Source organism: Electrophorus electricus, chromosome 6 (genome assembly GCF_013358815.1).
Source record: "Electrophorus electricus isolate fEleEle1 chromosome 6, fEleEle1.pri, whole genome shotgun sequence".
NCBI lineage: Eukaryota > Metazoa > Chordata > Actinopteri > Gymnotiformes > Gymnotidae > Electrophorus > Electrophorus electricus.
The window spans coordinates 24139022-24150405 of NC_049540.1; the positions used below are offsets into that span (position 1 = coordinate 24139022).

The 11384-nt window shown below is 38.8% G+C and overlaps 3 protein-coding genes across 3 annotated transcripts; 2 read left to right on the forward strand and 1 right to left on the reverse strand.

The window, feature by feature from the left end:
- Nucleotides 1-152: 152 nt before the first annotated feature.
- LOC113578889 (coiled-coil domain-containing protein 152) lies at nucleotides 153-2903 on the forward strand. The gene is made up of 7 exons (XM_027012419.2): nucleotides 153-214; nucleotides 517-585; nucleotides 711-775; nucleotides 874-976; nucleotides 1121-1248; nucleotides 1702-1797; nucleotides 1905-2903. Exons 2-7 carry the CDS (start codon nucleotides 528-530, stop codon nucleotides 2028-2030), a joined length of 576 nt encoding a protein of 191 aa, XP_026868220.1. The 5' UTR covers nucleotides 153-214; nucleotides 517-527; the 3' UTR covers nucleotides 2031-2903.
- An 898-nt stretch (nucleotides 2904-3801) lies between these two features.
- On the forward strand, nucleotides 3802-9972 carry LOC113578873 (growth arrest and DNA damage-inducible protein GADD45 gamma-like). The gene is made up of 4 exons (XM_027012381.2): nucleotides 3802-3821; nucleotides 8878-8994; nucleotides 9118-9319; nucleotides 9417-9972. Exons 1-4 carry the CDS (start codon nucleotides 3808-3810, stop codon nucleotides 9528-9530), a joined length of 447 nt encoding a protein of 148 aa, XP_026868182.1. The 5' UTR covers nucleotides 3802-3807; the 3' UTR covers nucleotides 9531-9972.
- On the reverse strand, nucleotides 4887-6168 carry gadd45gb.1 (growth arrest and DNA-damage-inducible, gamma b, tandem duplicate 1). The gene is made up of 3 exons (XM_027012380.1): nucleotides 5989-6168; nucleotides 5661-5868; nucleotides 4887-5548 (listed from the first exon to the last, which is right to left on the reverse strand). Exons 1-3 carry the CDS (start codon nucleotides 6129-6131, stop codon nucleotides 5435-5437), a joined length of 465 nt encoding a protein of 154 aa, XP_026868181.1. The 5' UTR covers nucleotides 6132-6168; the 3' UTR covers nucleotides 4887-5434.
- Nucleotides 9973-11384: the final 1412 nt, after the last annotated feature.

The window sequence follows — 11384 nt, forward strand, 5'->3', positions numbered from 1 at the left end:
CGTACTAGCTAAGTTAACTTAGCTAGCTAGCCGCTATCTTGCCAACGTACTAGCTAATTTGCTACTTAGCTAGCTAGCGTTAGCTAATGTTTTTCTCTTATTGTTAAGAGAATAACAGAGCTGAGGGGGAAGAACAGCACCCTTGAATTAAGATTAGATGAAACCAACAGAATTCTAAAGTTTTCACAGAACAAGGAGAAACATTTAATTGAAGGTGAGAATATTTTAGTAGCTATTTATGCTGACGTCTGCTCATATATATTGTTGGCTGCAGTCTGTAGGATAGGAATTATCAGGACGAATGCATGGTCATTTCACAAATACAGAGATCTTATAAGACGGGAAGCTGTTTATACTTTTAATAACTGAACAGATTAACATTTACTATCTATTAATTAGCTAATGTTCGCCTAGGCTTAATCAAAGGACGTGATCTCTATCTCCTTCTAGTGGCAAGTTGTGGTGAAGTGTCCGCGTGTTATTATAATTACAGTAACAGTTAACTTATGTCTGTAGAGAGAAATGGGATGCTGGGGACCATCAGTTCTCTCCAAAACAATTTACAGCAACACACTGACACTCGAGGTAGGTTATCTGCCAAAAAAACTAAATATCAAATACACTCTTTGTGAACATCAGCTTTGCGAAAAAGACAGCCACACCTCGTGATCTGGACATGGTCTGGGACTCATCTTGTTTCCTTCATCTAGTTGAAAATGAGAAGCTGAAAAATATTATTCTTGACTTGAAGAAACAAAATGAAGCACAAGTAAAGGTAAGGGTAAATGGCCCTAATTTAAGCAGTCATGTGTCTATATTATGAAGAAAATCATGTTTTTAATTTGGATGATACTTGGTTCATTGTACATATAGGAGAGCTGTACTTGTATTCAGAGGCTGGAGGCAGAGATGAAAGCTCTACAAGAGCAACACCAGAGGGAGCTGGATGGCTTTACTAAGGAAACACACAGGAAATGTGGGTACAGGCACCTGATTTATTATCTTTAGCTTTTGTAAAATTGGACCATATTTGGCACATATGTTTTTAAGAACTAAATAAAATATAAACAAAAACAAGTCAAAGATGAATGTTACAAAGAATGTTACTTTTGTCTGAAAGTGGAATCTAAAGCTGTTGAAATGAAAGAGGCGCTGGAGAGAAAGGAGAGTACTTTGGAGGAGATCAGAAGGAAAATAAAGGACCAGGAGAAAGAAAAGCAAAGTGAAATCATAAAGCTACAAATGGAGGTACATCAAGAATAGTTAAATAACATCAGTGTCTGAATATTTTTAATCAGTACTCTTTTCCTTTTCATATTTATAGTTGGTGATTCCATTAGACTGCATTTAACACAGTGGTGTTCAGTTACATGTCTGTGGGCCCATGCAATTGCATAGTTAATGTTATTCTAACATGAATAATCTCTCATGATAATTACCTATCCCAGTGGAGTCTTTAACCTTGTATGTTCATGGGTTAGTGACAAAGAAAATAGCCATAGTTCCTACTTTCAAAATTAGCTTGGCAATGCAAGGATGGCTTATGGTACACATCTATGGTGTTTAGAAGAGGAAAAACTCTTAATAATAAACTTGTTTAAATGTATTTGTCTTTTGTGCCTTTGAAGCACTGGTAACTAGAGACTTTACAGATTTAAATGAGTTGTTACACAATACAGTACTGATTCCTCTTTTTTGTAGTTCAGTGCTAGGCTTGCAAGGGCCCAGAGTATGTCAGTTAAGACCCAACAGCAACCACAAGGTTCTGGACTCCTTGCTCAGAACATCTTTAAAAGAGTAAGTTGTGTAGTACTGTTCTGGAATTATGACATACCATTTTTACAATTAATATGAAAGTGGTATTTTTGATGTTAGAGATTATATGTCACTGTGCTGGTCTTTAGAAGTTGCAGGCCCTGCAGGAGGAGAAGAACAGAGAAATTGAGGCTCTACGTCAGAGAGTGAAAGCGATGGAACAGCAAAGTCTGCTTGGTTTCTCTGAGTCGTGTCTGAAGAAGAAGAGAATTTAAATAGCCTGTGCTAGCTATTGTAGCATTGTACCCCGATTTATTCCACAAATGTGGTACAGTGTTGATTTGTTAATTTGTTACACATCGCATAATACATTTAATTGTTATCTTGATTTGAATTTTGAATAATGCGTATATAAAATATTTTGTATTTTTATTAATTGTCCAGGAGAATGAGCATTGCAAGGGTCAAAAAGTGAGTCGGCATTGGAGCATGTTCAGCTGTGTTTATCATGAATAAACACAGCCACTGCACTATTGAAAACCTACTATCTATTAGAAACACCTTATTAAATCCTTAAACACCTCCTTAAACACCTCATTTCAGTGCAACCTATGTCTGTATTCACTTTTGATCTAGTTCAATAAATGTATCAATAAAGGACAGTATGGGGTGGGGCTTTTTTAGTACACAAAAAGTGCTTCCTGTTCCTTCTCCACATATGTGCCCAGGAATTATTAAGTACACATTATGGAAACATGGAAAACGCTGCCTCCTTCAAAGAAAGGAGCAATCACTCATTTATATCTAGTATATATTGCATATACACCTGCTTATAATCTTAAAACAGTGTTAAAACACAGACTCAAATTAAGACTTTAGGTGTCTTACTGATGCAAATTTAAACACTGTCAAAGCAGAAGCATGGCATGTTGAAATAAAACCTTTTGATGGATATCATGCATATGCATTTTCAGTGTATGTATTAGGAGTGCATTTATATTGTTCATATTAGAAGAGAAGCTCATACCTAAATGTGAAGAAGAATAAATGCCCGAGAGGCATTTATTAGTTACTTAGGGTTTACCAACATAATGGTTTAATGTTTAAGGGTATTCTGATGTCAGTAGCATGCCAGAACATATCCAATAAAAAAGAGTGATGTCAGCTTGGATCTGTCACCTCCTGTCTCCTTATTTCTGTTTTTCATGCTCCAGAGGTCTAATTCTGGAAATAGGGAGGATTAGGGAGCAATAAATCTTAGAGATTAAGATACATTACACCACTGTAATTTAGAGCCTAATAGTTAAACTGAAATGTAGACTTTAGTTGTTAGTCACTTTGGAGTCATTTGCAGATATTGAATGACAGTCATCAGAGGCTTTGTGTGATATGTTCACACCGTAATGCAATTATATATTTAAACCTGTATTCTCACTGTGATTTTAATCTTAAAGGGCAACACAATGCCTGGGAGCTCTGGTCAGGTGTCTTCACCACAGCATAGTCTATATACTATGGGTTAGAGAAGGATGGTCCACCCAGGCACTTCACACCCTTGGAGAAGTTAATGGAGGATGTGTCATTATGAGAAGCTCATCAAGGGGCTGTCCATGGGGAGAAAAGTGGACTTCTGCAAAGTCTGTGGTGAAATTGGATGTGGGAATTTCTCCAAAGTTAAAATGGCCTTCCATGCTCTCACCAAAGGTGAAATCATAACACATAGATCAAATAACACATGGAAATGTATGACTGTGGTGATTAAGATATTTTCACAAAATATAGTTTATTTGGCTGGAGGTTTCCACATGAGAACTTATTTAGATATCTGAGGCTACATGGATTAAGGATGTGTTCTACTTAGATCCACCAGTGGATGTGTGGGCTATGGGCATTTTCCTTTTCTTTATGATGACTGGCACCGTGCTTTTCTGAGCTGACACTGTTCTTAAGTTTCGAAACTGTGTACTAGAAGGAGTTTACATTTTGCCTGGGTGTCAGCAGCTGTTTCAGGGCCTCTTGTCCATGTCTTTTCAGTGCTACACCCTGGACCAGATGCTGGGATGTGAATGGCTTCTACCTGTGAAGCTTTTCCTTCCTGTTCCACCAGCTCAGCTCCATCTGCCTGCACAAGGCTGGCTGAGGAAGGCTGGGCAAGGTCGAGGAGAAAGTGCTCACTGCCCTGCAGAAGCTGGGGGACACGGAGCAACATATCTGCATGTCAAAGTATTCTATTTGTAAAAAGGTTATTGGAAAATGAAAAGTGTATTAATAATAATCAAATGTTTTTAGTGATATTAATAAAATGTATTTGATTTTGAGTGGAATTTTAAGACACATATTATAGTTACACCCTAATCTTAGAATAGAAAAGTGATGACCCTGTCATCTAATATGCTGTAAGAGATAAAAATAATTGCGCACCTTCAAAGTCAAAAACAAAGTCCTTGCACTGATTTCTGGTAACCTGATAAAACATTAACAATCTCCACATGTTTCAGAAACAGCCTAAATATTAGTTAAATGCTATTAGTGTAAACAACAACTTGTATACATAAAGTCACTTTAAGTCACAGAAGGTAGCTTCCTTCTAGGGACAGGCTTTTCTTATCATACTAAAACCACGGTCAGATTGCAGCCATATTATGTATTCATAAGTTTTCTTTTGCAAGCCTGATCTCAAGGAGTGCTGCAACATCACATGTTGGAGCCACAGGCAGTTTGTAAACAATACAGCAGCTGCCAGTGAGACATACGAGTGCCAGCCCAGCACGCCACACACACCCTTCCCCCTGGCCTCCTTTTCACCTCCCATCTGCTTGCTGTGGCAGATGGAGTTGCTTGGCAGATCGGACATCTGCTGACCCAACAATGGGTCCCTTGTGCAGGCCCAAGTTGATGGTATGGCATGCTGCTATTGTATATTGGCTATACACATGCAGATCAGTGGCCACTGCACCAGGCAGCTGACAGTATTTACCACCTCTAATGTAAATTTGCTCAAGAATGAGAACTTAAGCAATATGATCTGACAACAGAAACAGTAACAGTGAAAACTAGAGAAGTGCAAGGGGGACTTTAAAAAACACATTACACAATATTTTATTTAAGTATTTTATTAATTTGTTTTTCGTTGACATTATTTTCTAAATTCGTTTTTCCTGGTCATATCAAATTATATTTCTAAAGTTAAACCTTTAGAGAATAAGACAATTCTGGAAAGTGGAAAGCACATTGCCGACAATAAAGTACGTTATATTGTGCAGCAATTTCATTTTTAAAAATGTTCATGATGTTAAGTCCATTTTTAAAAACTTTGCTTCGACGCACCGCCGCGTCCTCTGCGTGTCCAACGCATGCGAAATTTGCTCTGTGGCACAGACGCAAAACTCGCTTCTCCTTCCTCTCCAAACCTCATCCGCACAAAGAATGAGGGCCATTTTGTCGCTCTCGTCGCATACCTGACCTCGTTCACATAAAGAATGAGGGTCATCTTGGCATGGACGAGACGAGAAGCGACGTAACCGCGAGGGCCACTCGGGTCTGCCTCGCGCTGCCTGGAGTAATAAGCCTCCTCAGGAGCATCCAGGGATGTGGAAACATCATCATCCTTGAATCAAAGGATGAGCAGAGTATTCCTTAAGCTTTACAGCATCTCAGGAGAGACGGGTAAAGTCCCAGATCAACGTGCAGGGAGAGTGATCTCTGGAACCCACTCGTTATAGCTGCGACTTTCTTCACAGAACATGTGCAGCTTCTCCAGAGCAGGGTCTTCACACGAGCTTTCGCTTGGGTTCTGTTAGAATAAATAGGCAAATGATAAATACCTTTGAAATTCCACATGGAAATATAAACTAGATCGTTTAGATCGTATGACGTAAGCGTAGAAAATGGAATCTCGCACATACCGTGATAAGAACGCAATGAGCATCCTCGTGTTCGCCTGGCTTGTCACCGATTAGGTCAGTGAGACGCTGCATGTCATTTACTCTCACGATGCTGATATCGTTGTCAAAACAAAAGGCTTGGATGAGAGTGAAATGAATTTGGAGGGCGATGTCACACTCAAACTCCTCATCCATCGCCAGGACGCAGAAGGACACGCTGTCTGGGTCTCTGTAATAAAATAAATAAACTTACTACATATCACATTTATAACATATATTGAAACTGAATGATTAGTGGCATGTTTTCATTTTTAAAACATTTACGCACAGGTTAAGATTCTATACTTACACATTCATCACTTTAGCAGATTCGTAAACCCCGAGTGTAAGGCATTCGTTAGACTTTGCAGACACTAAAACTTCCTCCAAGGATTTGCCGATGCTCTCAGGTCTCTCGCTTGGCTTCTGGATGAGAACCTCCTCGAGAGTCATGATGCTGCTTGTAATCGTTTCAATTGAGACACTGAGATAGTCCGGAAGAACTGGTGAACAACGAGGGGCAGTGTTCAGCTTTTATATGCTTGGGCTTGTGGCGCCCATGAAAGCGGCATCTCTTGATTGGCTGAACGGTGAACGGTGTATTGGTATGCTAATGTTATTGTCACACTCCGGCTCGTGGCAGATTGATGGAGATCATAAGGCTTTTTTTCTTTCGTGGCATGGCTTGCAGAATTTAGACGAAATATTTAACGTTAATTTCGTATAAACCTAGGAAATATTTAACGTTAATTTCGCATAAACCTACGGCAAAATTAAGCATCGTCACTTTCCAATATAATCTGTGCTTTTCTTGAGTGCTGTGCAGTGGTTTAAGGGAATTAGAGCGCCATTTAGTAGCTATAAAATGTCGTAAATCATATTCAAAAGCATAACTTTTCTGAGACTTTTTAGCTGCAGCAAGCAAACTAATAAATATATTCCAGTAAGGACACGGAGATTTCAGGAGGAATAAACAGATAAGAGAAAGTTTCTATTGGCCCTGATTAAATATTATTGGTGAAAAGGGGCTACATAACCACCCCACCGAAAGGACAGGTGGAGTGTGACCATCTGTAGACAGGCTGAAACGGCCCATTGTGGCTTCAGAAAGTTCTATTATTAGACGCCTATACAAATGCAAATGAGCCGCGCGTGCCATGACGCCCTGCTACACAATTCGCCCTGCTCTAGCTACGAATCACGTGATACGCATCAGCTTTCCAATTAGTTGGGCACTATATCTATGATTCTGTTTATTTTACCCACTAGTGTAAGTTTCCTACAGTAAAAAGCCATTAAAGAGATGGAAGATTTAACATATAAGTTGTGTAAGCTTTGTTGTGGCACACCAAGAATCTGCCCCTAAACTAGTGCAGTGCCTACGTGACCATTAATCAGTACAGACTAGGCAAACAAGTAAATGTAAACATTGCAAATACATGACACAGGACTACACATAGAAATGTAGTGTTAGTTGAAAGACGAGATGACAGACTGACGCTGACAGATTCAAGCCTATTGTTACCATGCAGTATAGCAGCAGATGGAGAGGCCACAGAAAAATACCCCCACACACCCCTCCTAACGATTCCATAGTGCACATCACAATTGCTCATCTATCTATCTATCTATCTATCTATCTATCTATCTATCTATCTATCTATCTATCTATCTATCTATCTATCTATCCATCCATCATCCATCCATCCATCCATCCATCCATCCATCCACCCACCCACCACACACACACACACACACACACACACACACACACACAAAATTGAAATCTGTTCCCAAGACACCGATAATTACGCCTCCTGTTCAAAGTACAGTTGTGCACCCGGACTTAAACAGAGTATTGGAAAACATCTTTCAAAACTCGACAAAAACATGCGACGTTCCGCACCGATTTGCATTATGCTCAGACTGCAAACTTCAACTCAGCAGAGACGCCCGAAGCTCGTAAGAATGTATAGTGACCGCATCACATCTGCAGTCCGTTTGCCCCTCCCTGTTGCGTGCACACGAGTGACAGGTGTTCCGAAGCAGACTCGCTCCGGCGTGTGCAGTCAAACTGAACAATTACTTTTAGTCCCCCACCACCCTCCCCGCAGCTGTAGATTAGCCAAGTCACCCTCGTAAATCCAGCTCCGGTTCCATTTAATGAATGCTACGAGTCTTATTGTTCTCAAAGCATCAGTAGCCGCATGCTGTTATAAGGACGTAAGTTGAGGTTCACATCTGAAAATGACTGAAAAGTGTTATCAAATAAATTCAATAGCTGTTACTGTCACGAGCTTCAGAATATGAGTTAACTTACTTCTGGTAAATATTAGTGCATTGAACTGAAAACACCTAACAATATATACAAAATGTCAATAAAGTAAAAGATTACATTTAACTTCTCCGGAGCAGATTTAGGTTTAAGCTTTTTTTATGAATTGGTAGCTATTAGAGAAGTTTGCTTTTTTACCCTTTACCTTCCCCCCACAAAAATACCGTTGTCATGGCTCTCGCTCGAGCGAGGCATCTCTAAACGCCACGCGTCGTACGTCTGGCCACCTTTGCGCATGCAAAAGATCCACGCGTGCCCTGTATTATGAATTGCAGATAAACCAGCACTGTGTTCTCTGTTTGAATTAGTTACAAGTGCAGCTGGCAGCTGTATCTAGGAAATATGTAAACCAAGTACATTTTGGCGGTATGGATGTCATTCAAAAATAACTGTAATATAAAAATGATTTCTTCTTTCTGCAAAACCCTCTTTAGAACTTTATTCTGAAACTCCATTCTATTTAGTGTAGTGTTTATCCTAGTTAGCAGGTGCAATACGTAGTTACAGTGCCCTGTATACATAGATTGATATCAGTTACTAGCTCACATCCTTGCAAGAAGCTTTTTATTTCAAGAATGAAAATGGAAGCAATGAAAGGTAGTCAGGGATTAAAACCTGATTCATTCATAAAAAGTCCTATTAGATATCAAGCATATCTAAAGGCACGCGTCTCTGATGGCTAATTCCTTTATTGCCTCGCAACAGCCAATCAAATTACTTGTTACAAACGCGTGCCAGTTTCTGACTATAAATACGGGTCGTGTGCCAACAAAAACTCATTCAAAACTCACGTCGTTGATCTCCATCAAAACCCTTTGTTGACTAACGTAACGTTACCAACTAACGTGGAATAACTTACTTTACTCCTACAAAACGCAAGATGATGAATGAAGGCAAGTCTCTAGCTGAAGCTCTGCATTCTGCCAAGACCGAGAGTCGTGTCACTGTTGGTGTCTATGAGTGCGCAAAGATAATGAACGAGTAAGTAACTGTTGCCCGTAAGTTGAAGTGATTCCTCACTTCACTTACAATGCTGTACATGCCAAGTCACTTCGAAATAATTAACTTTATTTGTTTGTGTATTTACTCCCTTACTTATTGCAGTGATCCGGACAGCGTGTCTTTCTGCGTTCTGGCTACTGATGACTTCGATTGTGACATCGCTCTCCAAATTCACTTTACTCTAATTCAAGCGTTTTGCTTTGAAAACGACATCAGCATTGTAAGAGTGAACGACATCAAAACGCTTGCTGAAATTGTCGGAGAAAAGGGTCAATCTGAGGATTTTCACTGCGTTCTTATTACGGTATGTACGTAGCCTGTGACATAATGCTGATTTTGCATTTACTAAACACATAGTAATACTTTTAAAAGAGGCTCAAGATTTTTTTTTATTTCGACAGAACTCAAGCGACGGCTCGTGGGAAGACCCTGCTCTGGAGAAGCTGCACATGTTCTGTGAAGAAAGTCGCAGCTATAACGAGTGGGTTCCAGAGATCACTCTCCCTGCACGTTGATCTGGGACTTTACCCGTCTCTCCTGAGATGCTGTAAAGCTTAAGGAATACTCTGCTCATCCTTTGATTCAAGGATGATGATGTTTCCACATCCCTGGATGCTCCTGAGGAGGCTTATTACTCCAGGCAGCGCGAGGCAGACCCGAGTGGCCCTCGCGGTTACGTCGCTTCTCGTCTCGTCCATGCCAAGATGACCCTCATTCTTTATGTGAACGAGGTCAGGTATGCGACGAGAGCGACAAAATGGCCCTCATTCTTTGTGCGGATGAGGTTTGGAGAGGAAGGAGAAGCGAGTTTTGCGTCTGTGCCACAGAGCAAATTTCGCATGCGTTGGACACGCAGAGGACGCGGCGGTGCGTCGAAGCAAAGTTTTTAAAAATGGACTTAACATCATGAACATTTTTAAAAATGAAATTGCTGCACAATATAACGTACTTTATTGTCGGCAATGTGCGTTCCACTTTCCAGAATTGTCTTATTCTCTAAAGGTTTAACTTTAGAAATATAATTTGATATGGCAAACAAGCAAAAAAAAAAACAAAAAAAAAACCAAAAAAAACTAAAGGTTTCACTTTAGAAATAAAAACATATAACCTAACAAAAATTGCCAGGAAAAACACTTTGTAAGACTTTTTGTAACTTTTACTTACTTTAGAAATGTGATTAAAATAACAAAAAAAATAAATATCTAATTGAAATGTTCTTTCTTTTGATTTTCAAGTTTTCACCTCATATAGCCTACAGCAGTGAGAACTTCTGCTTACTGAAGGGAAAATGAAAAACACCATGCTCTCAGTTCATCAGCCTGAATTCTTATATTTGAGATCAACATGCCTGCATTTGAATATTACACAGTACAGAATACTAGAATGGTACAGAATACTAGAATACTAGAACAGAATACTAGCCCTTTTTTTGTCACTACAATTTCTTTTACATTAAATACCCATATCTTTAATATGTCCTGTTTCAGTCCAAGCATGTCCATCACATCTTTCACTAGTCAGTTCTTAATAGTCTTGACAGTTTAGTCTGCTGAATCTTGATAATCTGGATATTGTGGAAACAACTAGGCCACGTTTGCAGAGGTAGAGATCATAAAGTTAATTTAGCAAGTCATTGGTTTTATTCATCTTATTCAATAAAAGTTACACTTTTGAAGGGATGGGACATTTACTTTAAGATAATATGAACTACATTAGTTAAATTACATGAATAGGGATTATTTATTTTTGATACCAAGTAGCAGTCTTTTTATATTTAGAAACAAATAGCCTAATGAGTCTGAAAAATGACATATGAAGTAAAAAAAAAAAAAGATTTACAAGATTAGTTTCACTAGAATAGGACAGTAAACAAGTTTTATCATTGAGAAAAGCATGAATCACAGCAGCATGAACAGAGCATTTATCATAGATCACAACAGTTCCATTATTCTTCTCCAGGAAGAGTTGGGACTTGCAGCCCTTACTGTACACTACTACTAACCAGTGAACCTGATACTGACAAAAAAGACAACGTATAGAACAAAGCAGTTGATACCCAAAAATTGGTTGCTGATCGGTCATATCAAAAGATATTATGACAATTTGTTAAAACAAAATTTGGATTGGAAATGTTTAAAAGTCTCAAAACATTATACATTTTAATAATGCTTTAAGACCTTTATGTGTAGAATATTTACTTTGACAAAAAATTGTAGAAGAAATACTTTTTTAGTTAACAGTGCTCAAGAGATTCTGTATTGCATCTGTAAGGCAATTCAAATTAAATCAAATTAATTATGAGTCGGTATGAACACTAATTCAAATTTCATGTTTTAAAGATCTGTATAAAAAGATCACTCCCTGTTATT

Bases quoted from the DNA above. Each gene is read 5' to 3' on its own strand.
- LOC113578889 (XM_027012419.2), top strand. From the start codon at position 528: ATGCTGGGGACCATCAGTTCTCTCCAAAACAATTTACAGCAACACACT. The intron at 977-1,120 runs GTGGGTACAGGC...TTTGTCTGAAAG, and splicing joins TAAGGAAACACACAGGAAAT to TGGAATCTAAAGCTGTTGAA. The intron at 1,249-1,701 runs GTACATCAAGAA...TCTTTTTTGTAG, and splicing joins TCATAAAGCTACAAATGGAG to TTCAGTGCTAGGCTTGCAAG.
- LOC113578873 (XM_027012381.2), top strand. The intron at 8,995-9,117 runs GTAAGTAACTGT...TACTTATTGCAG, and splicing joins TGCGCAAAGATAATGAACGA to TGATCCGGACAGCGTGTCTT. The intron at 9,320-9,416 runs GTATGTACGTAG...TTATTTCGACAG, and splicing joins TTCACTGCGTTCTTATTACG to AACTCAAGCGACGGCTCGTG.
- gadd45gb.1 (XM_027012380.1), bottom strand. From the start codon at position 6,131: ATGACTCTCGAGGAGGTTCTCATCCAGAAGCCAAGCGAGAGACCTGAG. The intron at 5,869-5,988 runs GTAAGTATAGAA...ATTTTATTACAG, and splicing joins TCTGCTAAAGTGATGAATGT to AGACCCAGACAGCGTGTCCT. The intron at 5,549-5,660 runs GTATGTGCGAGA...TTATTCTAACAG, and splicing joins CTCATTGCGTTCTTATCACG to AACCCAAGCGAAAGCTCGTG.